The sequence below is a fragment of the Mycena indigotica genome, assembly GCF_014461135.1.
Source record: "Mycena indigotica strain 171206Taipei chromosome Unknown Mind.scaff0013, whole genome shotgun sequence".
NCBI classification, from domain to species: Eukaryota; Fungi; Basidiomycota; class Agaricomycetes; order Agaricales; family Mycenaceae; genus Mycena; species Mycena indigotica.
Window position 1 is genome coordinate 2,060,654 of NW_023503012.1, and position 26,348 is coordinate 2,087,001.

At 53.4% G+C, this 26,348-nt stretch overlaps 4 protein-coding genes across 4 annotated transcripts; all 4 read left to right on the forward strand.

Moving 5' to 3' along the window:
- Positions 1-1,707: 1,707 nt before the first annotated feature.
- Positions 1,708-2,526, forward strand: MIND_01283600 (Cyclin N-terminal domain-containing protein; the record flags this gene model as incomplete). The annotated part of the gene is made up of 2 exons (XM_037369306.1): positions 1,708-1,810; positions 1,862-2,526. The coding sequence occupies 2 exons, from the start codon at positions 1,708-1,710 to the stop codon at positions 2,524-2,526; spliced, it is 768 nt and encodes a 255-aa protein (XP_037214512.1).
- A 2,879-nt stretch (positions 2,527-5,405) lies between these two features.
- MIND_01283700 (uncharacterized protein) lies at positions 5,406-6,346 on the forward strand (the record flags this gene model as incomplete). The annotated part of the gene is made up of 3 exons (XM_037369307.1): positions 5,406-5,678; positions 5,729-5,783; positions 5,833-6,346. The coding sequence occupies 3 exons, from the start codon at positions 5,406-5,408 to the stop codon at positions 5,913-5,915; spliced, it is 411 nt and encodes a 136-aa protein (XP_037214513.1). The 3' UTR covers positions 5,916-6,346.
- Positions 6,347-20,746: 14,400 nt separating this feature from the next.
- MIND_01283800 (uncharacterized protein) lies at positions 20,747-22,376 on the forward strand (the record flags this gene model as incomplete). The annotated part of the gene is made up of 3 exons (XM_037369308.1): positions 20,747-21,922; positions 21,969-22,251; positions 22,306-22,376. The coding sequence occupies 3 exons, from the start codon at positions 20,747-20,749 to the stop codon at positions 22,374-22,376; spliced, it is 1,530 nt and encodes a 509-aa protein (XP_037214514.1).
- Positions 22,377-24,105: 1,729 nt separating this feature from the next.
- MIND_01283900 (PHD-type domain-containing protein) lies at positions 24,106-25,297 on the forward strand (the record flags this gene model as incomplete). The annotated part of the gene is made up of 4 exons (XM_037369309.1): positions 24,106-24,391; positions 24,438-24,497; positions 24,540-25,145; positions 25,212-25,297. The coding sequence occupies exons 1-4, from the start codon at positions 24,115-24,117 to the stop codon at positions 25,295-25,297; spliced, it is 1,029 nt and encodes a 342-aa protein (XP_037214515.1). The 5' UTR covers positions 24,106-24,114.
- Between the last annotated feature and the right edge of the window lie 1,051 nt (positions 25,298-26,348).

The window sequence follows — 26,348 nt, forward strand, 5'->3', positions numbered from 1 at the left end:
TAGAGACAATGATAGGTAGTAGTAAATGTCTACAACGTAAACATCCTCACCTGTTCTGAGTTGGTTGTTGCATGTCGTAGCCTCTTCGTTACTATAGCCAGTAGGTCGCCAGAAATCGTAGCACCAAGTACCAGGAAAGCCGACTGCTTTAACTATTGTAGCACAAGTGTCAAGCGGGGGGGAAATGCATGGGGGGCAGCGCTAAACCTGGTGCCGTGCCGGTATGAATGTACTACGAAATTGGGCATGAGCCGCCCGACCGAGGGTGCGGCCAACTGGAAAGCGCGGCGGTGCTCTTGAACAACTGAATTAAAACGACACCAGAGTTCAATTGCGCGCACCTGTGCTGCAGGAGGAAGCGCAGGAGTCCATGGAGCTGGTGGCGGGTACTTATGGACGGGCTCACGATCTCGACTCTGATAAGTAGTAAGTGTGTCGGTGATAATGAGTAAATACCTGCGACGTAAACATCCTCACCCATCACAGCGCTCGCATCTGTCGGCCCGGGTGCTGCTGCTTAAGCTAAGACAGCGCGCGGGCGGTGCTAAACGCAACCGTACCTCGGTGGGACCCGCCATCCGATCCTTCGCGAGTCGCCAAACGGGCAGCGCTACATGCATTGAGAGCTGCAAAAAGCCTTTAGATAACACGACCAGGGTACGGGGAACACAATGCACCGTTGTATTAGGCGCGGATGGCCGCGCATACATACGCCAGACGTCTACACTGGCAAACTATACCGGCGGTCATGGGAAATAAAAATTCGGAGTTGTGCACTGGCGGCTTCGCTCACGCCGGGGCTGAATTTATTCAGTGAGTTGAGACTGTACAATAAGTATTGGTGATTTGGAACACTCACCGTTGGCCAAATGCGTGTTCGCGGAAGCGCTAATCATTGGCGCGAGAAACTGCCAACAAATACGAGAGCTTTTCGGCGCTCACTGCTGCGCACCGGTGCATGTTGGCGCGCCGACTGGGCCGAATCAGTTGCTTTGGATTTACAGTGAGAACAAAACTCGACTGAACTTCAAGGAAATGGACCACATTGGCCAAACCTGAACTCGATAATGCTTGAATGGGTACCCCGGAGCCAGTCGTCCTGTATCGCGCCAATATCGCGCTTTGCATACTTTGCTGCATCGTAAACTGGTCGACAGCAGGACTTGACACCGAGACACAAGAGAGTTTAACTGGTTTGTACCAGACACTCAGCCGAAGAACCCTAGCTATGAGCCTATGAGCAACGAGAGAGCCGGTTTGTAGCTGAGGAGTGGGGGTCGCGTTGTAACCATAGGAAGAGAAGCAAGAGGCGCGAGGCGCGAGGCGGCATATGATTGTGGCAGTCGGTCTGGGAGGACAGGCCGTTTGGAGGCCGTCGTGGGTGCGCTGGCAGGATCAGTGACGTGGATAGTCACGTGCCCCACGGCACGATAGCGGTACCACGGTGGCCTGGGGTCCCTGCTTGGCGGTCGGCAATCGTCGCCACACGTCAAAAGTGTGACTGAATGGTTTCTGTTGCAATAGGGGACATCCAAATCGGGAAGCTGATCTGAGCCGGCTCGCGTGAGTCATCCGCTTCGGGAGCGGAGCCGTTTGACGGCTGCCACGGGCTTTTTCTTTTCGCCACGCCCACGAGCAGCGGGTATATAAGGCGCTGCTGCGGGCTGGGCTGGGCCCACTTCCCGCCCACCGCAAGCTTGAGCGCAGATGCACTCGTCGCCGATACACGCCGCGTCCCTCGTGGACCCCGCCATGCACTCGCCTGCTGTTATGGAGCTCATCGGTATACGACTGACGAAGCCGGTCGTCGGTGCGTCGCCGCTTGCCTGCCCTTTCTCTTTGAGACTTATGTTTCTTTCAGAATACCTCATTGACTCAGTTGTCGAGACCGTCGACTGCGCCATGGGCCGTGCCTCGACACCGAGGGGCCGCAACCCGTCGCGCTACCTCTCCTCTTTCACCACCTTTGTGCACAACGTCCTCACTCGCGCCGAAGTCACGCCCGCCACCGTCCTCGCCTCCCTCGTCTACATCTCCCGCGCCCGCCCCCATCTGTCCATCGCGCTTGAGGAGTGGGCGTTGGAGCGCGTCTTCCTCGGCGCGCTTATCGTCGCCTCCAAGTACACGAACGACTCGACGCTGAGGAACATCCACTGGGCGCTCTGCACGGGCGTCTTCGGGAGGCGGGACGTGGGCCGGATCGAGCGCGAGTTCCTCGAGGTGCTCGACTGGGAGCTGGCCATCAACGAGGCCGACTTGCTCGCGCACCACCCCGCGCTCATGGCCGTCGCCTTCCCGTCCACACTCCCTCCCACTTCCTTCGTCCGCACGCACACCCGCCACGCCTCGTCCCCTGCCCTCCCCGACCTCGCCCCGAGCTCGCCGGGCTCGTCGCTCGGCTCGTTCTCGCCCCCCACGCCGCTGCCGCAGCACGTGTCCGTGGACGTTGTCCCCCAGCAGAAGGGACAACTGGGCGACCTCATCCGCGCGTTTCCCACTCCTATCACCATCCGCCACCACGCGTAAACTTCACGCCCTTGGCGTCGTGTTTCCTGCAGCCCGCGATCCGCGCGAATGAGTAGCGCCTTTCGCCTACCCTTGGTGTCTTGGCCCCAGCGCCGCAGCGTGCCGCTCGACGATTGCTTATGTCGCGGCCGTTGCGCCCTTGCTCGGTATATATCCGCCCTCTCATCCAACTCTCATCTATGGCCTTTGCATGGACGACTCAAGGCATACAACGGGCCCTCCTTTTTGGTTTCGTATTACGGTTTACCTACCTACCTACCTATCATCGTATATAGTGTACAGCGTTTAGTTACTAGCTTTCGGAAGAAAATAACAACGTGTTTTGTACATTTGTGCTAGGTTGCGATCGCGAGCAGCCGCATCCATACCAACAGGAGCGATGCAGGGCACGCAACGAAGGTCCTTGAAAACTGAAAACTGAAAACTTCTCATCCGTGTTTTTTTTCGAGTCTCGTATGTTGCTCGGATGACCCGGAGCCTAGTTCTTTGCAATTGCTTCGTCGGGTGGCAACATCTTTCGCCCAATTGCATTTTTTCGGTCAATTCGCGCCGCCCGCCGGCTGGTGTCCTGGCCGGGACTCACACACGTGGGCGTCCGGCGTTTGGGCCTGTCGTGTGGCGTGCCCGAGTGGCGGATGGACGACAGCTTGCGGGCGCGCATGCGCGCGTTTTGGGGACAAGGGCCTGTCGCACGTGAGTCGGGGGACGCACACCGCTGGCACATGCCGCGCTGACGCTCGCGGTAGAGATGGACGGGCGGCTGATGCAGAGAGCGCCGAGGTACGTACGCGCGATGCGCCATCACCCCAGAGAGCCCGAGGATACCCCGCCGACAGATGCGAAATGCCGGCCCACAGGCATCGCCCAGCGGCAGCCACATCCAGATTCCAGACCGCGTGGAAGTCGGGCATATCAAAGTGGGCGCAGCCCGGCGACGCACGTGGGTCGGCGCTGCGTTCTGCTGCGTTCCAGCGTCGCACGATCACGATCGGCGATGGCTGATTCATTCGGGCAGCCGAACCGGAGCCTCTCGGCGCTCATCGAGGGTCCGCTTACTTAGGGCGTGACATCCGGCCAGGCGCCTCCGCACCACGCACGCCGATCACCGTCTGAGCTCAGCTGCGCCCCTGCCTCTCCCTGCCTCCGCGGTCGGATGTGTGAGGCGTAATCGGTGATGACGCGATGCCCTGCCGCTGCCGTGATGGCGCACACAACAACGGGAGGCAGATCGGCGGAGCCGCGTGCAGCGCGCGCGACGCGAGGACAGGGCCCAGGGCCGTCGTGTGGTGGGTGGAGTGGGAAAGCGCGCGCTGCGGTAAGCGTGCGCCTGGCAAAGAAGCGGATGCGTCTCGAAGCGCAGTACATGAGCCGGCCCGACTGCCTGGCGCCGGAAGGTCCGGACCGTGCTGGGCCGCGTCTCGAGCGCTTCCATTCCAATCAGCTCCGCGAATGGACTGGGTGGATCGCTGAGCCGGTTTGCGCGTGAGGCGCGCCTGCGCCATCGATTATCGCATCACATCCCGTCGACGATCAATTTTTTTCTTTCTTCTTTTTTTTCGACGAAGCTGCGAATGCCGATCATGGTCCTGCCGATTCCGAGTCATGGATCGCCCGAGTTATCGATATCGATGTGCAGTGACTCATGCGCCGTGCTGGCTTATGCTTCCGAATGACTTCACAGATGCATTGATAATGAAAGTCATGAACGACATGATATTCGAGTCATAACTACTGTGCATAGGCAAAGTCCATACATGAGTCGATGAATCTACCGCAGGTGCTCGGGCCTGGGGTATGCCGGGGGCGGGTACAACGGCTATAAGCGTCATCAGAGTGTTTTCTCAGTCACAAACCGGTACTCACAAGGGCAGCTTCGGCCTTGCCCGCCTCGGTCGTGGAATACGGCGTCTTCAAGGGCGGCGATGCGACGTAGCGCGGCGGGGGCGCGTCGTTCTGCGTTGCCACCCCCGCGCCCCGAGATATGATAGTTTGGCGACGCGTACGGCTGTGGCGGCACTGGCAGCTGCAGCCGCACGCGCAGCAGAAGACGAGGAAGAGGAACGCTGCGACTGGCGGGCGCGTGAGTGGCGGCGGATACTCGTATTGGAATGGGGCAGGGTGACGCGTACAGATGGAGAACCCGATGATCCAGCCGATCTTGGCCAGCGAGGGGTGCCTGTCGTCGTGGTCCGCGACGAGGAGGGTGCGAAGGATAGTGGGCATCGCTGGAGGGAAGATGAGTGGGTTGGGGAGAGAAAGTAGAGCAACGCGTACAGGTAATGGGGGTATAAGAAGGGCGCGCGGGCAGTGCTTGCAGGGGCGAGCTCAGGCTGTTCTAGTGTTCGTCACGGGACATGGCTGTTGACGCGCTAGACAGCTTTGAATTCGAAGACAGCCGCCGTTCGTTCGTCTTCTTGGTTTCTAGCACATTCCAAGGCGGTGCTGAGAGTCGAATGAGTGGAGGATCCCGAGCACCGCTTGATGACACAATGATGACAACGGGCTTACGCGTTTTCGACACACCACAGCGAGCCAGCTAGGGGCGGCGACGATGGCGCGGCGAGTCATGCCGGCGCCTGATATCCGGGCCGTCCGGCGCCAGCAGCAGTCCGTGCAAATGCCAGCTCATGCCTGCCAGTGGAAGTATGACTCGATTCGAATGTCGGGGTGGGAGGTGACCAACAGTGGCTCTCGCCAGCGACCAAAGCCGGAGTCGCTTCGGGGCAGGTAGACGGGGCTGCGACGCTCGAGGAGTCGAGGAAGGAAGAGAAGAAAAATGTGACACGGTCACTGATCGATCGTGACCGTGACCGTGATCCGCCATCTTTTCTTTTTCGCACCCGTCATCTGCCAGACTGGCGCCAACGAGCACAAGCCTGATGTGCTCTCCCCACCCGCTGCTGCGCTCGTCGATGGACGCGCCGGGCTTAGCATCGCCCATTCTCTTCTCCTCGCTGTCGCTGTCGCTGCCGGTGACGGTGACGGTGACAATTGGGCTCGGCGGCAGTGTAGACGACGTCCTTCTCGACGACGGGCGCACGGTGCGTCTGCGATTTATCCGTCGCCACGAGCAGCTCTTCACGCCTCCCTCATCAGACGGCCTTTTCAGCGCCGAAGTAACGGCGGGGTCTGGTCTCGGTGCAGCCTTCCAAGTTGGGTGAGGCTCGGAGGGACGCTGGCGGCCGAATGAGAGCACCGGCAGCTACAGGAGATCCGGGTCAGGGTGTATGCAACGCACACGCGCGACACGGGACACGGTGCGTCGGCAGTCTCTCATTTTGTGCATGGGCTCATGCCGCGAATGAGCTATGGCAGACCAGATCGCGTTCAATATCATTTCGACTCGGATTCGTGCCGCGCAGGCTACGTCACTCTGCGCCAACCTCTAATACACAACCGTCATTCACCCTCAGGCTCGAGCGACAGCGCGTTATCCTCCAACGGCCCGCGACCCACTTGTGCATTCCAATTTCCTGCGCGAAGCTCCGAATACACACCATCCCTTCTTCAAATCCCCACTTTCTCCCATTTGGTATCTGTCGTCCTTCTCACCCTCCAAGGCTCCAATTGGGACACTATTGCGGCCGGAAGCATCTACAGCAATATCACTGCCAGGCTTAATTCCCTTGCCCTTGCTGATTTCTTCGGCTCGCCTTCTTCCGGTTCTACGCAGACTCGGACTGCCTTCGATAAGCGGTCTGCCCAAGTCAATGGTCGATTGTGGCATGATATCGGGGGGTGCGGATCATGCGAGGGAGGTATCGACCGTAATAAGCGGTGTTGCTCGATGCAGAAAGTGAAGAACAGCTATTCCGAATGAAGTCCAAGATATCTCAGAACAACAGGATACAGGGTCGCATCGAGCTGATGTCTTCGCGATCCGCTGCGGACGGCTTCTCCCGCCACACCATATCGCCGCTGGACGATAGCTGTATTGTTTGATACGATGCCGTCTGACAACAATGTGATTGGGCCGGTGATGTGTCCAATTTTGGTGGTGTGGGCTGATCGCCGTTGGCGTGCATGGCCATTGTCCGCTCCCAAAAGGCGCACAGCAACCAGTGTAGCCGCCACGAGGCGAGCTGGGCCAGCTCGCAGGCCGGCTGATTGGCGCGCTCTGAAAGGACAATGGGCGTCTGCAGATGGGCCTGTCATCGGCTGTCGTTGGCACGCAGACTCCCTTTGTGCGTGCGCCTCGAGGCACAGAGGGACGATCGGCCGAGTCATACGCCGTCGCTTCGCGAATCACCAGAACGACGACCATTGTTGGCACGACTCGGATCGATGGACATCGAAACATTCCACTTACCAACCATATTGAATCACTTCTCGAATGACTCGCTCCAAATTATAAGTCGCCGGATTGACACACGGTTGGCGCCGATCGCGTTTTTACTCTTTTTTCGCCATTGTTTGGTAACGAGCCGGAGGAAACGCGCCACCTTGCCAGTGAGCCGAGGGCTGAACTTGAAGGCGGCGCCTACATTACGCGGCGGTTTCCGGGTATTCCCGTCCGGCGTTGGAGCCCGCGCCGCCCGACGCCCACGTCGGGAGCGGACTCCGAACGCGAATAATATGGATAAGTAACACGGAACGCGCTCTGAATGGGAAGATGCGATGGTTGTCTGCGGATCATTGGGGCATTTTTTCCGTCGCCGAGCCAAGGCTCGCGAGAAAAACATATTGAACGCCCGCCTCATGCCAGGCCCTCGAGAGTCGACCTTCGACGTCTGGCCATGGGCTGTTGGCGGCCTTTACTCATATATCCCCCAGGTCTTTCCAAAATTCTAGCAATAAAGAAAAGCTATGCATGGCGTTGCCATGCAAACGCAAACGACGTCGCCAACCGTGACGCCGTTGACCGCTGATTACCACAGCGCTGGGTTGGATGGCCATCGGTTCGTGTCCCGCCCCGACGCGAATGTGGGTTTGATGTGGGTCCGATTCCAGCGTGTCCTGCCCGCGGACAGTAGATCGACCGAGATTTTGATTGTTGAATTACCGGTGTGCCAGGGCTGGCGCCGATCATAACACTGTTACACTGGGCGTGCCGAACGAGTTGATATGTTGCGATTCGGTTCGCCATTGTGTGCGCCAGGTTGAGTGTTCTTGATTCGGCGGTGTCAAAATGACAATTTTGACACCAAACAGAGTCCGTCAGTGCATCGAACACAGGGAACGGACTTCAAGTTCAAGCCATAACTCCCGACGTCTTCCTCAGCTATGGACCCCACTGGGTGATTCGATGACACGAAGGCTGAAATAAGATATTCGAGTAGCGCAATCAGAAGGCGAAGATACAGCCTGGAGGAAGCCGCAATCCCCGGAAGCGCGTCGTGCGTCGTGCGTCGTGCGATAGAGCGTATTTACGCACGGAAGGACGCGCTCCGACTCGGACGCCCGCGTGCGCAAGGTTCCGGTGCCGGTGCCAAGCTGCCCGAGGAAGCTTCTGCGCCGGCTCATGCGATTAGGAAGGGCGTCAGCATGATGTGCTGGCTCGGATGCGGCGGGGCCGAGCGTGCTGATGCATTAGGCGTCGAACTGGCAGGTGCAGGTTATCATTTGATGTCGTTGGCGGGCATATAGTGGACCTGGTGACGCGACTATGCCTGCACATCGTTCCTGGCCAATAGCCTGAGCCAGTGCAGGAACGGGCGGTGGCGCAGACGGGGGGCGAGAGCCTGGCTGGGGCAGGAACGACGAGCCCAGAGTCTGAGAAGTCAATTATAAGCCGCCAGCGAGGCGATTTGGCTGCCGATTAGCAGTGGTAGGCAGATGGACACCTCGCGCAGCGGGACTGGCAGCTGGTAAGTACTAGCGTTGATCGTTAGGCAGGTCCTTCGTTCTTGTGCCGCGGACAGCGAATTCAGACTCCGCTTCGATGCGATTCATCGAGTTGACGACCCAGTGCCAGTTCAATCTTTGATAGAACGCCTGCGCTGCGTGTGGCGCTCCCTGTCTGCGACAAGCCAGGTCGCTTGCGCCTTTGCTGCGGCTCTGCACTCTCCCGGCGCGGGTTCGACTCCCGTCCGGAGTCTCGGGGCTGGATGAAATTGATGTCCCCTTTTTGCGTGTGCGCCGCAGCCATATCCCGCTTGACCGCCTCGGAATGGTCGCGGCCGCTGCAGCATGCGCGCTTTCTTGATATATATTATCATATCCTTCGGACAACATCACGGACTCGAACATCTGCATCGCATACAAGTACAAGTACAAGCAACCCTCGTTTTGGTTACGGTTTCCTTTACACGTCGTATATATATTGTCGTATAGTGTGGTACCAGTTACAGTAAATAACTCAAAGTCGTCTTAGCAGAGAATCGAATAGCGAGCATTTCGGAATAGCGCTAAATCTTCGTGGCAAGATCGTGATACCATTAACTTGGGCATCGTGCACATAAGTGCTGTAGCACAAGCATAACCCCACAAAGGTGTACCACTTCGTTCTCTGCGTTCGACACGCTAGTAGGGCAGTGATGTATTCGCAAAGCTGCGTGGCTTAAGTTTTTTTTCTCATGGGCCATGACCGATGCAGCACGGCCGAGGGGCGCTGAAATACAGTTATCAACGGTGCCAACGGAGGTCTATTGTCCTTTCAGAGTCGGAGCGCCAATCAGCCGGCGTCAGGGTGTGAGCTGGCCCAGCTCGCCGCGTGGCCGCTATAGCCTATCAGTAGCGACGCCCGTTGCTGTGCGTGGTGTTCGGGAGCAAGAGAACAATGGCCACGGCCAACGGTGATCAGGATACAGGAATCGCATTGTTGTCACTGGCAGACGGCATTGTATCAAACAATACAGCTATTGTTGTGATATAGTGCGGCGGGAGAAGCCGTCCGCGGTGAATCGCGCGGATATCAGCTTGATGCGACCCTGGATGGCGGTGGCCGAGTGGAGATGTTGTTGGTAGGCTAAATGAGGCCCATAAATTCGAAATGGCTGACGTTGGCTGCTGTGCACACTAACAGGTACTGTACTATTTCAATCAATTAGTCCTGTCACGGTCACATTGACTTTTTTGGCCGAAAATTTTCTGCCTGTCACAGGTCACAGTGAATTTCTTTGGTCCCAAACCGTCCCAAAATGGTAATTTCCAAAAAGTTCCGCGCCTACGGCGTGCAGAACTTCCATATAAGGCAGGAGGTCACACCCAATTCAGCCCTTGGCTGAATTGCACATTTCTGCCACATGTGTCACAGGTCACAGGCCTGCAGAATTGAATGAAATAGTACAGTATCTCCCATTATGATGTTCCTGCACAAGAAGCCCGCGGGTACCAGGAAAAAAAAGTAAAGGAACATACTTACATTGAACCTTTTGTTTAAGTCCTTCCAGGGATAGCATCAGACGAATATTAATGGAACTACAGAATCCTAGCTATCCATATATATTATATCTTGTAGGGTATTGTTCAATAACATCAGGAAAAACCTCCTTTGGTAATGTTTGGTATTCCTGTCTTACTCACCTAATATTACCCTCAAGTACTAAGACTTACCCAAAATTACCCCACTTAACTCCTTTAGCTTTTTTACCTAACCCCCCCCTGATATTTTAACCACATTACCTAGGGTTATCTTATTATAGCCTGACCTTACCTACCATGAACTGACTTTAACATGAGCTCATGATAGATTATCTGCCTCAGGACTACTTGATTACACTCAAGACCAACACAAATACAAGAAAATGAATATATTAATAGGCAAGTAAATGAAATTAGGTAGATATTAAAGGGACTCTATGTAGATACTCAGTTGCGATATCGTTACACAATCCATCTATATATCAACTTCTCATACATTCAATGTAGCCTGGGTTAAGCCGGATTCTGGTGTCTGTTCAGACCAGGCCAGAGGCATGATTAAGTTGTGAAGGTCAATTTTTTCATGGTCCACTATTAATTCTAATGATAATTTTACATGCTGTATCTGATCATTAGAGAGGAGTTACGAGTAAAGACATGCACTGGACAGTCTGCAAGATTAAGTACGGTCCACCCATGGGTTAATCTGGGGTGGAGGGTGTTCAATCTGACACCTTATGCCTAGGCACATTCCTGCTAGGATACATCTTCCTTGTTGTTGTGTCCATCATATTCTGGGCCAGTGTGGTAGATAAGATGATAAGGGTTATCAAAAATAGGGTTAAGTATTTTCCAGATAATGATATACCCTTATCTTGTGGCCAAGATAAGACCCTTGATATGTGGCAGCCATTCAGGCCTGCTTGGGCCTGCATTTCTGCCGTGCTCCTCTGAGTCATAGCTCCTGTCAGGGGAACCCTCTTTCGGCCCGTCAGAGTTGCCCCGACTACTGATCGTATCACCGCCTCTATCAGGCGCATTGCCGCCCCCGCCTGGCGTTTCCCCTGGAACCTGGCCTGCAATATGGCGCGGGCATACTGCACAGAGCAAGCATCAACCTTGGCCTGTCAAGAGCGCAGTATATAGTTCCGCTACCTAGCAGGCAGACCCCTCCCCTGTCAGGACCTTGATCCAGGGTACCGGTGATAAGCCGCAGTCTGCGACAGACCAGGAAACGACTATTTTTGTCGATTTTGTTGCTCAGCGCACGTCTCAGAGTTGACATGAGTCCCGAATGGTCAACTAGGGAATTACCTGCACAAGAACCAGTCAAACTCCAGTCAAAATCTATCAAATCGCTCTCAGTGATTCCAAAATCTTGACTAGGAAAAGTTCAGAGAGCCCGTTCTACGCTAGAATCTATCCAATTCTATGCAAAATACCCAAAGGGAGTGTATTCTAAAAAGGCATATTCGGTTTGGCGCTCAGTGGAGACTCGAGATCGACTTCTCCTAGATAAGGGACACCCCTATCTCTGTTGGTATCGACGACTGACATCATTGGAACGTGGTTTCGGATCATGCTGGAGGATCGAGAGTGCCAAGGGACGGTTAAACGGCGAAAACCTACTCAATTGATTGGGGGCTGGACCTGTGATCAACGGCGACTCTAAAACACTGTCGAGGAACAGATCATCTGAACATTGGAAATGCGCCAGGAGAGTTGGGACAACCACCGCTGAGGCCATATGCACAAGATACGAGTTATGGGTGTCAATCGAAAGCTGGGAAGCAGAGCTATCCACTTATCCTACTCAAGATCGAGGGATTCTTCACAAGCAAAACTAGATGGTCGAACACGGAAGATTTACACAGGTCATTGACTCCAATACACGCGATACCAGTCATCTGGACCTGGATTTTCGACTCTGGGCCGTATGGCGAAAACGATACCTATACAATTATGCACATGGACGACTTTTCTTACTCGAGATTTTCCCTGATTCTATCAATTTCTGTTTAGTATTTATATCTCTGTTTTGTATTTGGCAGGTTCACGGATTGCCCCGCTCTACTAGGTGCATCTGGGGATCTAGCTCGTCAATCTATCTTGCTAGCTCTTTCGAAATAGTATTATCGCGTCGGAAGGATTATTGGTTGAGGGTTTCGGTTGCTGAATACAAGAGTTCCGGTTGCTGTTATTGGGTTTCGGTTGCTGGTCGAGAGTTTAAGGCAGTTAGTTCCTGACTCGAGACAACTCAGAGGGTTTAAGGCAGTTAGTCCTGATCCAACGAGAGCGTCGTGGTCAGTGATGTCCACGTCCATGGACACGTCCAATTGGATGTCCACAATGGACCTCGTCCATATCCACGAAAAGAGCGTGACATGGACGAGTTCTTGGACGCTCCATGGACGCGTTGCCCGACCGCAAGAATGGACTTGTCCACGGACGTGCTTGGACATACGCCTATTCGGGGATATTGATTAGATCAGTATGCACGTGCCGCCCTGTCAGCCAGCGCATCGCTTTACTGCCAACGCCGTCCTTCTCGACGCCTCTCCCTCCCTCCTCCTCCATGTACCGGATGTCCTCTGTACTCTTCTCCGCACACAAACCACCCACTCTCGACATCTCTGGCCGTTGCACTCATCGCTATCCATGAGCAACAATATGTGCAAAAATGTCAGGGCCTCTGCAGCGAGCGCTTTGGCGGCGCTTTGCTCGCTCATTCCCTCGTTCGGCTGCATGGACCAGCTTCATACTCTTTCTCCTTCGACTACCACAACCTTCTGTGCCACCGAATCCTCGAAACCACCCAGCCAACTGACGATGCCCCCACTCCAAGCTGTTGACGACCCCGAGCTTAATCTCCAGAGTCAATGTGGAGTTGAGAAATGTAAGGCGCTCATGGGTGAGCCTCGCGTCCATTTGGGATCGCAACACCCAGAGCATCGAGGCTCTATCGTGCAAACTGTAAGTTTCCTTTTGCTCTTATCGTCGTCATTCGTCTTCTCATTCGACATAGTGCACTAACAAGACATGTCACTCGACCATTCCCCTCACAAGCCGCTTTATCATGCAAGATGCCGACGCTTTCATACGACGCTATCACGCCTGCAAGAACAACCAACCAATTTCTCCAGCGGACAATGTCCCGCTTCGCCTTGCGCCTATCATCGAAATGCCGAGCATTGTGGGAGGAAAGATTGTGTGCGCCAACCCGAGTTGCACGTCCCAAGGTGCAAAACAATGCATCGAATACCTTTGCAAGAAGTGTTGCACAATTGCTGGCGTTGACTGCAGTGTTCGGGACCCATGCAGCTCCCACAACGTCGCTGCCATTCAAGACAAGCCCCAACCCCTTCCTACCAATCCGGAACCCTTGTCCCGTCCTACACGCGGAAGAAAATCTGCTGCGCGCCTTGCCTCCACTTCCTCGCCTGCCCAATTCGAACCGGTCAACCGAACCAACTCGCTCGCAATGCCTATCGGCCCCCTTTGGCGTGGGCCGCAGACAATCGAGAATGCTACCCATGCAGCTAACCGGAATGCAAAAGCAATACGGGTTGAGCTTGAAGAGGCTGAGAAGAAGAAGGTGTCGTGCTCACTGTACCTTGTGGTATGTCCACTACTTTTTCTTCATTGTTCAGCTTTTAACTGCTCTCTAGAAGAATGCTGAGTCTGTTACTCTCAATGAATCGATTCCCAGCTTCCCGCTATTCTGTCTTTCGATGCTTCCAGGCATCACAGACGAAGTTGCACCTAACCGAAAACAGTCGTTTCCAATACTGGGATGATTCGACTTCGAAATGGGTTTTCGCCACAATATCAACTGGTATTCATGTCGATCGTAGTCGTCGGGTTATTATGCGTTTCCCTGATGGTTTGCGAGATATTTGGACTGACGAAAACTGTCCTGGTCTCGACATGCTGCGTCAGCCAGTGGGATTGTCCATTAAACGCCCCCTTCATTCACTCCCCGATGATGCTCCGCTTCCAAAAACGGCAAGACCTGATATTCTGGATGCTGATGCCGCCCTAATGGCCCATCTGCCGCCACCTGTTGCTCCACAAACTGTCCCATCTATTTCGACACCGCAACCCGCTTCGCACCCGATATCTCTACCCACATTTAACGAATCCGAACCCGTCAATCGCGAGCTGGAGTCGAAGCGAAGCTACATGTCGTACTCCGCTTATGAGTGGAGCATTAAGTGGGAGATGGTGAAGCGTCGGCAGGACTCTAAAGGGGAATACGAGACGAAAGCATTTGAGGAAGTCTTTCATCGTCCGTATGTTCGGCAAACGCTACAGAACTACAAGGTCTGGTGGAAGGCTGTCCCCGAACATCTCAAGACACGCTACATTGACCTCGGAATTGTCCCAGAAGCCTCGCTTGAACATCTTTTCACCGAGGCCGGCGTTAAAGGCAAAACCGTCAAACAGCTTAACCAGCTGCAACGAGGGCCCTCTGCCATTCCTTCTTCTTTCCCGCTTACGACTCCACCACTCCCGCAACCACCTACCGCCGTCGATGAACCCACTGTGCAAAACGATGACATAACTCCTTCTCCTCTCCCACTCCTGACCGCACCTCTTCCGCAACTTTCTTTGGCCATCAACGAGCCGACTGAGCAGGATGACAACAACAACTTTGATTGGTCTTCGCTGGACTGGTCCGACTTGTTTGGCAAGTGTCCTGTCTGTGGTGTCGTCTATCTCTTCAAACCCTCCGAGAAATTGGATCAGATGCGAGCAACACTCGAAAACAATCCATCGGAGGCCTTGCGGAACGCATATTGCGAGCAGCATTGTGCTGAATCAGTGATCTTCATGTCCGCGCCTGCCTCTCAATGGCCGCAAACAATCAATTACGCCGATATATGTGTTCGTCTCAACAAGCATATCGACACTCTCAGCGATATTGCCTTGAATGCTGAGGGTAGTGATTACTTCGGAGAAGCTGTGAAACGGATTAAATCTGGAATGCCTTTTGTTCCGCGTCATGGATAGTATGTTACATTCTTTCACTTACTATCCTTATTCACTAAATACGACACAGTTTTGGTCAGTTGGGTTATATCGCATGTCGGGACGCTGTCCGTAGCCTTGTCACCCACTTCAATATCCCGCCTGAGTCACATTCGCCACTCGTCATTCAGCAACTAATCGATGAAGTCCTTGTTCCGGAAGCACTGCATCTGCTCATTCACGAGGACTGTGGCGAGACTGTCAATGCCTGGACAGTCCTTCAAGATAGCCGGGAGTTTGGGGAGCAGTTTCATTCCGATGACTGGGCTCGGCAGCGTGCTATTGATTTTGTTGCTCGCACTGCTCGTACTGGTTCTTCAAGTCCACCGATTGCCCACCCTCCACTCCTTCCTATGTCATTCCCAAACATGCCGACACCCCCTCCCCAACTCTCTCCACTCTTCGATAAAGCGCTTATTGATGCCGCAAACAAGCTCTTAGAGCCTGACCACGAGATCAAGACGGAAATGACAGATATTGCACTGTCCGATGTCCAGCTTTTTGTTGCTACTGCGACGAGCCTCTTCCCGAATCTCCTTCACCTGCGCTCTTACACTGTTCCACGGAGCTCCTAGCTATTTCCCGACCTTCACCAACGTTCGAAAATAGCCTTCATCGTGATATTGATGTCCGAAAACGCCTCGAATACTGCCAACGGCATCGACTGGAGCGAGATGTGTTTCCAAAGGCAACTATTGAAGGCTGGCCTCGAGAACCTAACTTTGCAGCACTACAACAACGGGTCATTGGCAAGCGCGATGCCTTGCAGGCAATCCTCAAGGTCCCCAACTACAGCTTCTTCTATCTTTCGGCCAAGATGGAGTTCGACTCGTGTAAAGGCTCAGTCGTGCAGTATATGTCAGCTGCATCTCAGTTCGAGCGTAGTCATCGCCTCTCAAAAATTGGAGCAGCTTAGTGGGTTGATTCTTCTCCGCGCACTATGATGACTGAATTCTCTTATAGCTATGGCGAGATTGGATGGGAAATCATTATGCACCTTCTTCGATTCCTCTTTCCCGAGAATATGAATGGTCCGCAATGCCAAACCAAGTTACCCTACCAACTTATTCTTACGGATGTCCTCTTACCGGAGACGGTGATGCAACTGGTCAAGGAGGATATGAATGTCGATGAGCTTTCAGCAAAGTCGATCATCGAGTCGAGCCATCGGTTTGGCGTTGCACTTCATCCCTCCGACGGCGACAATATCGTTGTTGACAATGTCATCCGCTTCATTATGGAGCGCTGCAACACCTCCGACTATCTTCTCTGGTCTTCGTCACCCTCATCATTGAGTTTCGAAGACTGGGTATCTGCTCAACGCATCAAGCAGGAAGCGGTTGACGTTGTACCGAGTGGAATGGGGGGTGGTGAGATTATAGACTTAACACTCGATAGTTCGGATGACGAGGCAGCATAACAACTTGAATATAATTATATTGTGATACTATTCTTCGCTCAAGAGTGCTTCTCGAGGAATATTGTGGGGATTCTGGTTACGTTGGCGAGACATGTTCACGATAGAGATGTTGCGTCATCGAATCATCTCATCGAGGAAAAAATCGTACCGCTCTGCGCTCATCTCTTGTACAATTGCCTGGAAACCTCCAAACCAGGCATTGGTTTGCTCTGCAGCGGAGGAATTGAAGCGCCATTGGCCATTTGATGTGCGAAGTTGTGCATAGATATAAGGGTTGCAGTATTGCCCGCAGTCGATGTCCCCCTCCTTATGCTTACACTTGAAGTGAAAGACATCAACTGGTAGGGCACAATGGCTGAAGTATGAGTCTCTGTCTTTCTTCAGCATAGCAACGATGCGGCAATTGTTATCGTGCCAAAGTACTTGAGGAAGCGAGCGCTTCGTGGGGAAAAGCCGTTTCCAGAATGCCTAAGATAATATGTGTAAGCTATAAAGTTTCGCAAAGTGAATAGACCATACGCGGACTCCATTGGGTGCCTCAGACCCATAGAAGGTGGCCCGACCAAGAATGACCCCACAAGAAGCAACACAGAGCTCCTCGTTATGGGTTCGGCGTCGTCCAAACCGTGCGCGAATGTTCCAATTGCCCATATCTGGTTTATCCGGGCATACACCATTCTCGTCGATTGCAACATCCTCATCCTCGTCTGCACCTGTTCCTTCAAGACCATCTACAGCGCTTTTGGAATCATCTCCAGGCATGGAATCATGAGGCTGGGATATTTTGAGCCGTTCAAGACGCCGTTTGAGTTGGAACATAGCTTTGCCTTGAAGCTTGTGGTACTGCTCAAGGCCACGATGATCAGTTTCGGAACAAGTGCGATAGTTTTCTTCTGCCTCTTGTTCACAGCCATTCACGACACAAAGGCGATCTTGAGCTTGATGGAGCTTGCAAAACCGGTGCTTAACAGTGGGAAGAGGTTCAAGACAGTCGTGAACCCGGCAGCATGGCCGTCCGATAGTAACACCATCTGTAACACATGACCGAATAACAGCTATCTTGCTCTCAGTAAAAGATATACTGGGGAAGCAAGACTGACCAGTTTTCCCATCTTGGTCCTCTGTATACCATGTACATGCCTCGCAAGCATGATTCCACTCAGGTTGGCCAGTTCCAGCCATGCGTTGGTTCCGCGCAAGGAGCGCAGAGGTCAATCGGGACTTGTGGAGATAGTCATTCGGAATCTCCAGAGTACCATCCCCGACATCAAGAAGAAGTGCATGCAAAAAGAAGGCATTCCAGACCTTCTCGACATCAAGGTCAAATGTGTAACCCCAATCAGGAGGAAGTAAAGCAGCAAGATACGGTGGCTTCATACTCTCGTTATAGATCTTGGCACAGTTTGTACCTGACGTCCTACACAACAACTAAGAAACGGCATAAAGAATAGTCTGAAAGCATACCACGCGTTTACTTGCATGCTGGCAAATGTTTCAGCAATCTCCCGATTCATGTAAAAGTGGGTCGATATCTGCATAAAGCTGATGGTAGCGGCAGGATAGTATGCACACTTTGAGGACTTTGAGTGGGTGAAGTAATTTGGATAGTAGCGCGTGGAGCACTCTGCCAGAAGTTAGTAGTTGCAAGGGAGGGTAGAATATACATACTAGGGCATTTCCGAGAAGTCGAAAAATCAGGCAGCGCGCCAAACTCCTTAGTGAAGACCGTGATTTGAATGCAAATAGGGCTGTCTAAGTCACGTTCGCGCGATAAGCCTGGGTCGGAAATGAGGGCCTTGGCGCATGACTCGTCCTTGCAGACACGGTGGGGGGGTTCAAATGAAAACAATCCTACAGTTGTGTGATTAGCAATGAGCCAGACAGATTTAGAAGCCTACCAATGCCGAGGGGTATCCCATATTTCAGAAACATGGGTAGATACTTAGTACGTAGTCCATGGATCTCTGTATCATCCAGGTTCTCTGCCCATGCTTCTTCATGGAGCGACAGCCAAGCATTCATACAGATGTCATGAGAAATCGAGAGACCAGCTGTTAGAAAGTCCAGATAGTGTTGTGGAAGCTGAGACGGCGGCGTGGACTCGTATTCCTTCTGAAACCAGCGAATATTGGGTTTCAATAGGCAAATAAGCTCAAGAAATTGCGCTGCTTGCTTCCGGCTGAGTTTGTCCGACATAGAGGCCAGTAAATCTTATGCCAGTAACGATTGATTCAAGTCTACTTAATACTGGGGGCGCTTTGGCCGCCCCGCTCGACGCCGCCATGTCGAGCGCTCGACATGGCCAAAGCAGCCGCCGCGGCGAGGGCCGGTCAATGCGGACAATTACATGGCCGCTGGGGCGGCTGGGGAACGGAAAGACGATAGAGAGCTCGCAGGTGGCAGTACAGCTTCCGGTGGACATGGGCTGGCGGTGCATGGACACGCAAATGGACATTTGTGACGAGGATATGGTAAAGGTGACATCCTGTGACCCCGCGTTACACTATGTCCAAGCTTAAATGTCCAAGTCCAAGCTCTTGGACCTGAAGACGTCCATGGATATGTCCATGGACAAGCTTTGCAGTGGGGCCAACGGTCTGGATCCAACGAGTATAAACTCTGCATCGTATTGGCGCTTCTCTATTGCTGAGTTTCGTCGATAGTACGCTTTGGGGCATGACAAATCAACGTTTTTCGCAAGAAACTCGTATCTACCCTACAACCTTACACATCTGTGCCAAGGCTATGTTCACAGGGGCCTGTACTCGCACAAGGAGTTGACGAATTTTGGGTTTTTGTGACTTTTCCTACTCGACATTATACATCTTTCTCTCTACGAAAAGTGGAGTTTTGGTTGTTTTTGTTGGTTTGGTTAGTTAGAGAGCTCATTTGCTGTCCCCACTCCGCACTCATCATCTGGAGCCCACCGCGAGGGGTGATCGAGTATTGCTGAAACTTGGTTTCGTGCAATTTGTGACAAGCAAGAAGAAAAGCAAGCGCCCACACGCTTGGATCGAACGTCAAAATACCACCAAAAGGGAAACAGCGAGATCTAACTGATTCCCAACCGAACGATTTTCCGAATCTACTACTTTTTGTATATAAAAGATTTGGGCCTTATATGAGTATAAAGACACTGAAAATATAGTGTGTACCTTCTAATTTCTATAGTTCAGCACTCTGCCACTCTTATTGTTGGAATTGTACGGAGGGAGGAGATGACGGGCCCGATTGGATATATTCCGGTGAGGAGAGGTTGTTACAAGGGCTACACTATCATAGGTAAAGAGGACATATATATATGACAAATAATAGGGGCTGGGGAGATACCGACGCGTAGGATCATATTTCAACACTCCCACTGTGCCTAACGCGCCGGAAGCTCCCACTCACTTCAATGTCCATTTAGAAACTGTAGGTGTCCACAACGGCAGCTGTTGTTGACGCAAAACGAGGGTCGGGGACTAACGGGCCCGGCTGGGGACATTCCCGCTGATAGTGGCCCTTCTGGCGGCACTTAAAGCAGGTGATACGTGTCAGGTCGACGGCAGGCCGGATTGACGTCGAGAGGACAGTGGTGGTAGCATTATGGGAGTGAAGATTGACGCCATGAGAGTGAGGTCAAGGTACAGAATAGACGAGTGTTACGGGTTACAAGTTGTCGGAGCGAGTTGTCGGAGCGAGTACAAGTCAGAAGAGGTGAGGACCGGGGCCCATAACCTGTTGGAATTGTACGGAGGGAGGAGATGACGGGCCCGATTGGATATCTTCCGGTGAGGAGAGGTCGTTACAAGGGCTACACTATCATAGGTAAAGAGGACATATATATATGACAAATAATAGGGGCTGGGGAGATACCGACGCGTAGGATCATATTTCAACACTCATTACTTATATCTATATACTTTCAGGCCTATGCGCTTGGATAGCCCACTCTGTCAGAGGCCCATCATCAGGTAATTGATGAGAGGTGAACATGTTGGAGTGTTGATATGGCCTGCCATGTGTGTGTTTGAAGGCTCTAGGTACATACATACCTACACATATACACATACACATGTATAAATTTTTTGCAAAAAAAAGTTTCACAAAGATTGAATTTTTTATCCCACTTTTTGATCGCATCAGTGGTCACATGACGCTGATCGTGAGAATATATTACTATATATGGCAGGAGGGGGGGAGGGGGGGTCCCGGGGGGGTCGGAAAAAAACTTTCCGACACTATATCCGTGATTCGAACTTTGAACCCCCCTTGAAATTTTACATCAACTGTTTTCAAATTGTGTGGAAAACCCGCTGCTAAGAATCTATAGCTAATTTGCAGTAGTTTATAATCCTGGGGTAAAGGAATTCATGTAATCAATCAACGTGACTACTTAGGTGACGACTTACTTATGTGATCACTGATCCGAGCAACCAATCAGTGCTGACACACGCCTCCTCTTCTCTCTCCACGACCACCACCATGCCAACGCACAGGTCGACGCCCCCCGAAGTATGGCTGGAGGTTCTCAAGGCGCTTCCGACTGCGTCACTGGCCTCTGTTGCAGAGACGAGCCGCGCGTTTGCCGCACTCGCCCGGCCGCTGCTCTTCGCGCACTTCGAGTTCACCCCCTATCACTTCAGTGTGGGCCGACGGCCCGCGGAGGGCGTGTATCACGTCCGCGGGGGAGAGGAGCTCGAACGTGCAACGGCCAGATTGGACACGTGGACGTCCGGGTCCGTCGCGCCCCTTGTGCGGTCGTGCAGCATCCGGCCATGGGGCCCTCGGGAGTCGGCTGTGATGGTTGTGGTGGACGGCGAGCAGGCGGCGATGCAGGTTTCGGGCCTGTTGACCTTCTTTGCGCGCATTTCCCGGTTCACGAAGCTGAAATCGCTCATTTTGGACGACGTCACCCTGCCGCGCGATGCACTAGCTAGCGTTTATCGTTTGTTGCCGGCGCTTGAGGCCCTCCACGTTGTCTGTCACTTCTCCCGGCGGCCCAGGGCTTTCGACACCGCCGCCGCCGCCGCCGTCGGAAAACTGCGGAGCTTGACGCTGCACACAGAGCCTTGGGACACCACATCGCACGCGGTGTTTCTGCCGTTCTTCATCCCTGCCACGCTGCGGGAGCTTAACCTCTCGTGTAACCTGCTCGCGTGGAGCAATATTCCGACATTTCCAGCTGTCACCCGCCTGAAAATATGCCCCGAATTTACCGTCCATCGCGAGGGCATCTCCTCGCCAACGTTTGCCGCCCTGCTTCCCAGGTTCCCCGCCCTCGAAGACCTCACCATCGTCGGCATCTCCCGCGAGAATCCCGCCGTCGCCGACGTTGTTGCGGGGTGCCGCTCGGTGGTCGGCACGGTGCGGCGGCTGTCCACCCGGTCGTCACGCGCGGTGGAGGTATTTCTGACCGATGCATCGGCACTCAGGGCACTGTCCTTCCTGCCCGGAGACCACATCTCCAAGCTGTGCGGGCTGATTGAGGCATCCCGCCCGCCGCTGGTGTGTTTCTCGCTTGACTTGCTGACCTCCGAAGCGCCCCGCCTTGCGCCGATGTGGGCCTGCCTGCCCGCGCTGCGCTTGCTGAAGATATTCTTTCGACGCGTCTTCACGGGGGAGCCTGACCCGCCGGAGGCTGCGGAGGCGAGCAAGATTGTGCGTGTCCCAATTCCGAGTGCACATGGCTGAAAAAGTTGAACAGGCCCCAGCGTATCTGTTGAGTCTGACGGCCCCGCAGGCGCTCCCGCGCACGCTGCGGGCGCTCGTGCTCAGATGGCGCTTCTTCACCTGCAGCCCCACGTGGCCGCGCAAGATGACGCATGCCGACTTCGACCTGCCCGCGGTTGCATCGGCCGTCGCGGAAGCGAATCCGGCGCTCACCGCGATTGGCGTGGACGCGGCGTCGTTCGCGCTTAGATGGCAGCGGCGCGCGACAGGCTGGGAGCCGTGGGTGGACGAGTGTGCATTTGCGGCGGAGAATGCAGGTGGGTTGTCCCTTCCGACTCGCAGCGAGGGCTGGCAATGATGTTGCTTTGCAGTTGCGTATGAATACATTCAGCGGGGAGTTGAGGGTATGCGGGTGGATAGGGGACTGGCAGCGTCAAACTGAGGCTTTCACATCCTACTGGGCCAAGCCCAAATAACAATAAATGTCCAGTGGACGAAATTTTAGTACCAGTAAGATGTTGGGTCTATCTCTTGAATTTGTAATTTTTTTATATGCAACAAGATTAGATTGTAAGTATGGGCATCCAGCAGGGCCTGGTAGGGGTTTTGGAAATGGTTGGCTGTAGGGAAAGGGGTATCAAATACTGTTGGCCCCAGATATATAGTTTCCTTGAAAATGGGTCCATTGTTTTTTTGAACCCTGAGAGATTAGAAAATGGAGCTCACTGAGAGTGACCCAATCTTTTCCAATTTGGTGTGCATGCATATTAGTCTCTTGAATGCCTATATGAGGTAATCATTTTATGGCTTTCTTTAGACTCGAAATAGCACACACATCTATTATGATCTAGAAGGGCCACCAGAAATTGGCGCTTCCAGCGGTGAAGCGCCAATTTGTCACGCTGGAAGCGCCACTTCGTGACGTGTGAAGCGCCAAGGCTGTGACACAATTTTTTCACACACATCAATATGAGCTGATAGAACAGGAACTAGTGGACAGCTTGCGAGATTGGAGTTGTTTTGCCTTAGGGAATGCTGGAGGTGAATATGTATATGAATGCCAGTGATGCTAGCTGTTTTTATGGAGAATTAGGTCCAAATTTTCTTCATAATCATCCAATACCTGGTATTTGAAGTTGACTTAGATTTTACTTTGCATGCGAAGGGCTAGAAATTTGGGTGGAATTTCATATAGGCTATATGTATTGGTGAAGTAGGGATCTTGGCAGCTTATCTAGTCCAACCCCAATTTTTTTGACTTCATGAATTGTCACGCTGCAGCGCCAACATGTGACATGCAGCGCCAGAGTCTGTGACCTGCAGCGCCAGACTCCGTGACATGCAGCGCCTATCACATAGCATGATGCGCCAATGCAGCGTATATGTAGCGCCAGCGCAGCACCACTGCAGCGCCAGCATAGCGCCACTGCAGCGCCAATGGAAATCTTCGAGGCGCCAGTGCTGCACCACTGTCTTACATGCGGCGCCAACATCACGTTGGTGCAGCGCCAATACTTAGCCAGGGGAAGCACCAAGTTTATCAACAGGCATTGTGCTGCACTGATACAACCATTCCAAATGCTAACAAGTGCCACGCTGCCGCCCAGCCTCAGCGGCCTCAGGCTGCCCTCCGACGTCCACCGAGAATGGCAGGCCACCGGCGCCGACGGCCAGACACACACGTGCACACAGTCGCACACTTGCCAGACGCAAGGTCGACGAGGTGCATCATGACGAGTTACTCGAGTATCTGCGTGTGGAACACGAGGTCGGAGGAACTTGAAGCGCCCGCCCGGACGAGCTCGACCTGCGTGTACCACCATTTCGGGTGCCCAGTGGGCACAATATTAATCGCAGGCACGGGCAGCGTCACAGAACGCGTTGCACTTGACGTGGCCCCCGATGCAGGCCGTTCCGGTCGCTCGCCAGCTGCTGGACGTCCCGGCCCCGTCAGCCCCGGGCGGCCGGGCCGGGTCTTCGGGTTGATGCCTGGATGATTTTGTACCAGCATGACTTGAAGCCGGCGCACCACAGTGTAGATGTCGTGTCTCACGGACGATGTCCACGGTCAAGGGGGTGGAGGGCATGGTGGTGGTCAGTCGCAATCGATTTGATGGCGGCGATCGCTTCCGGAAAGCACTGCCACATGCCACGTCAATGACTCTTTGCTTCCTTCGGCCATGAAGGACACACTGTCCGCGGCGGTCGTTCCAGTGCTCGTTATTGCCTTGATTATCTCACACTGGGGCACTATCTACGACACACTCCAGCACCTCTACGGCTATTTGAATACGAAAGTCCTACTCACAATAAACTGTCTTGTGCTTGTCTTCTATGGATTCGTCCTGGCAGGGCTTGTATTGGAGCCTCGAGAGCGACGCAGAAGGCCGAAAACTCGGTCTAGATCGAGGATTAAACGCGACGAACGAATGCTTGTCCCTCTTCTCGATGCCCATGGTATATTGCTGACTCTCCTTCTATCCGACCTGCTGAATTGAGTTAGACAATGTTATTGGCATGATTCCGAAGGACGGCATCCAAATTGACAGTGTACAGGCTTCAGGTACGCAAATGTTGTTCGTGTCAACCCTACCAATGTCTTCAGCGCCAAAAATCCGGCCAGATAACGCTGCTGTCCGATCGGCAATAAGAGGCGAGCGGCGGACGTTTCTCCAGTGGGATGGCTGGCCAAATGAAGTATTCCACGCGTGGTTCACTCCGCAAGATCTCCGGGAAACGTCGAACCTTGCTATTCATTGGGTCCACGAAGTAATTCCTGGCTTTGCCGGTTCTCCACGAGCGCAAACCCCCGAGCGTGGCAAGCAAACTATCCGGCGGTGCCTCGGGTCTCTTCTTTGTGATGCTGCGGCGTGTCCAGAGCGCATGTGTGTTGCACCCGAGAAGACGCTGCGCCAGCGCATGCGACAACTGACGATGAAATGCCCACGAGGGCATGCACTCATCTATCGCCCATGCGATGTTGACTTCATGGTCTATACCTATCGAAATGGCGCACTCATATCAAATAGCGGGGCACATACACATGTCCAATACACTCATTCCACGACAGGCAACCAATGGTTTGAGTTCATCTCCCCGCCACTCCGTGACCTTCGTTCTCCAGCACCAGTGGCTAAGCGGGACAGTCCCCACCGCGCCGACTCAAACGAGCTTGCTCCAGCCGCAGAGCCTGTTCTTGTCAAGGAAATTGGTGAGTTACCTCTTCAGCGGAAGTTGGCCAGATTGCTGATTATCGTGACTGTTGCCCAAAACATAGCTGGCAATCTTGAAGAAGAGCACAACTTAAGCCCCGAGGAGCTAGCCGAGCTGGAGGAGGATCCAACAGCCAATGATTCGGTGTGATGTTTCCAATTGTCCTTCTTTCAAATGCAATGCCAGTGTAAACTGGGTATTTTTAACTTTTGACCGGATAATACCGAACCATGATGCGTGCTCCATAATGATTGGCGAGGCGTCGCTGCCTCTTTATTCCACACCATATTGACTTAGCAACGCCCCAAAGCACCCCCAAAGCACGATGCTGGTTTGTTGTTAATGCACGAGCAGCAACACCACTGCTGACAATGCACAGAGAACTGCTCTACGAGCATGGTATCATCTAGTTCGTGGAGGTATAGAGCAGGACGACAGCGAAGACGATGCAAGTGACTCCAGCTCCAATGGGTTCCACCAGCAGGACAGAGCCAGCGACCCAGTGCCAGTGTGTACGCATGCCTGGTTTCTCCTTGCGAACGCAATCCAATCTTTCCACAGACAGTATACAAGATATCCGCCAAAACTTTACGGTGCTGCGCGACGAGAGCGGAAGGGTCATTGGCGTGCGAGGACAGCCCGGTGCGCTCTCCCGCGTGCCTATATACTTCCGCGACTGATTTGGTATACCAGCAGCAGAGGAACCTCATTATCATGTCGCTATTCAACACTCTGGTGCTCACTCCGAGTCTGAGTCTGGAGGCCGTGCTCACACAAAGTTGCCGGCAGCTGCCTCTATGTCAGAGTCGCCTCATCTGAGTCGGCAAAACCTACCCGGCGACTTCTCCACGGTTCACTTTGCTGTAGACGCCACTCACTCCAGTCAAAATCAACCCCACACTGGCAGAACCCAGCAACCGGAACGCTTGTCGGCGACAATGCCTTCAAAGTGGAAGTACGATGACAATGAACCATGGAATCCGTTGCCCAACGGTGTGTTCAGTCGACTTCACACACATAAGTACTATCGCGACAATGTTAGCCTCCGCATTCATTGGCCCTGCGAAAGTCTGGGATCGTCCCGAAAACCTGGAAGCCAAAATGCTGCGGAACCGAAGGACGGGAAATGTGCACGTCGTAAATGTCTCGGAATTTTCAAATGCGACCAATGTATCATGCTCACGCGTCCCCTCACCACAAA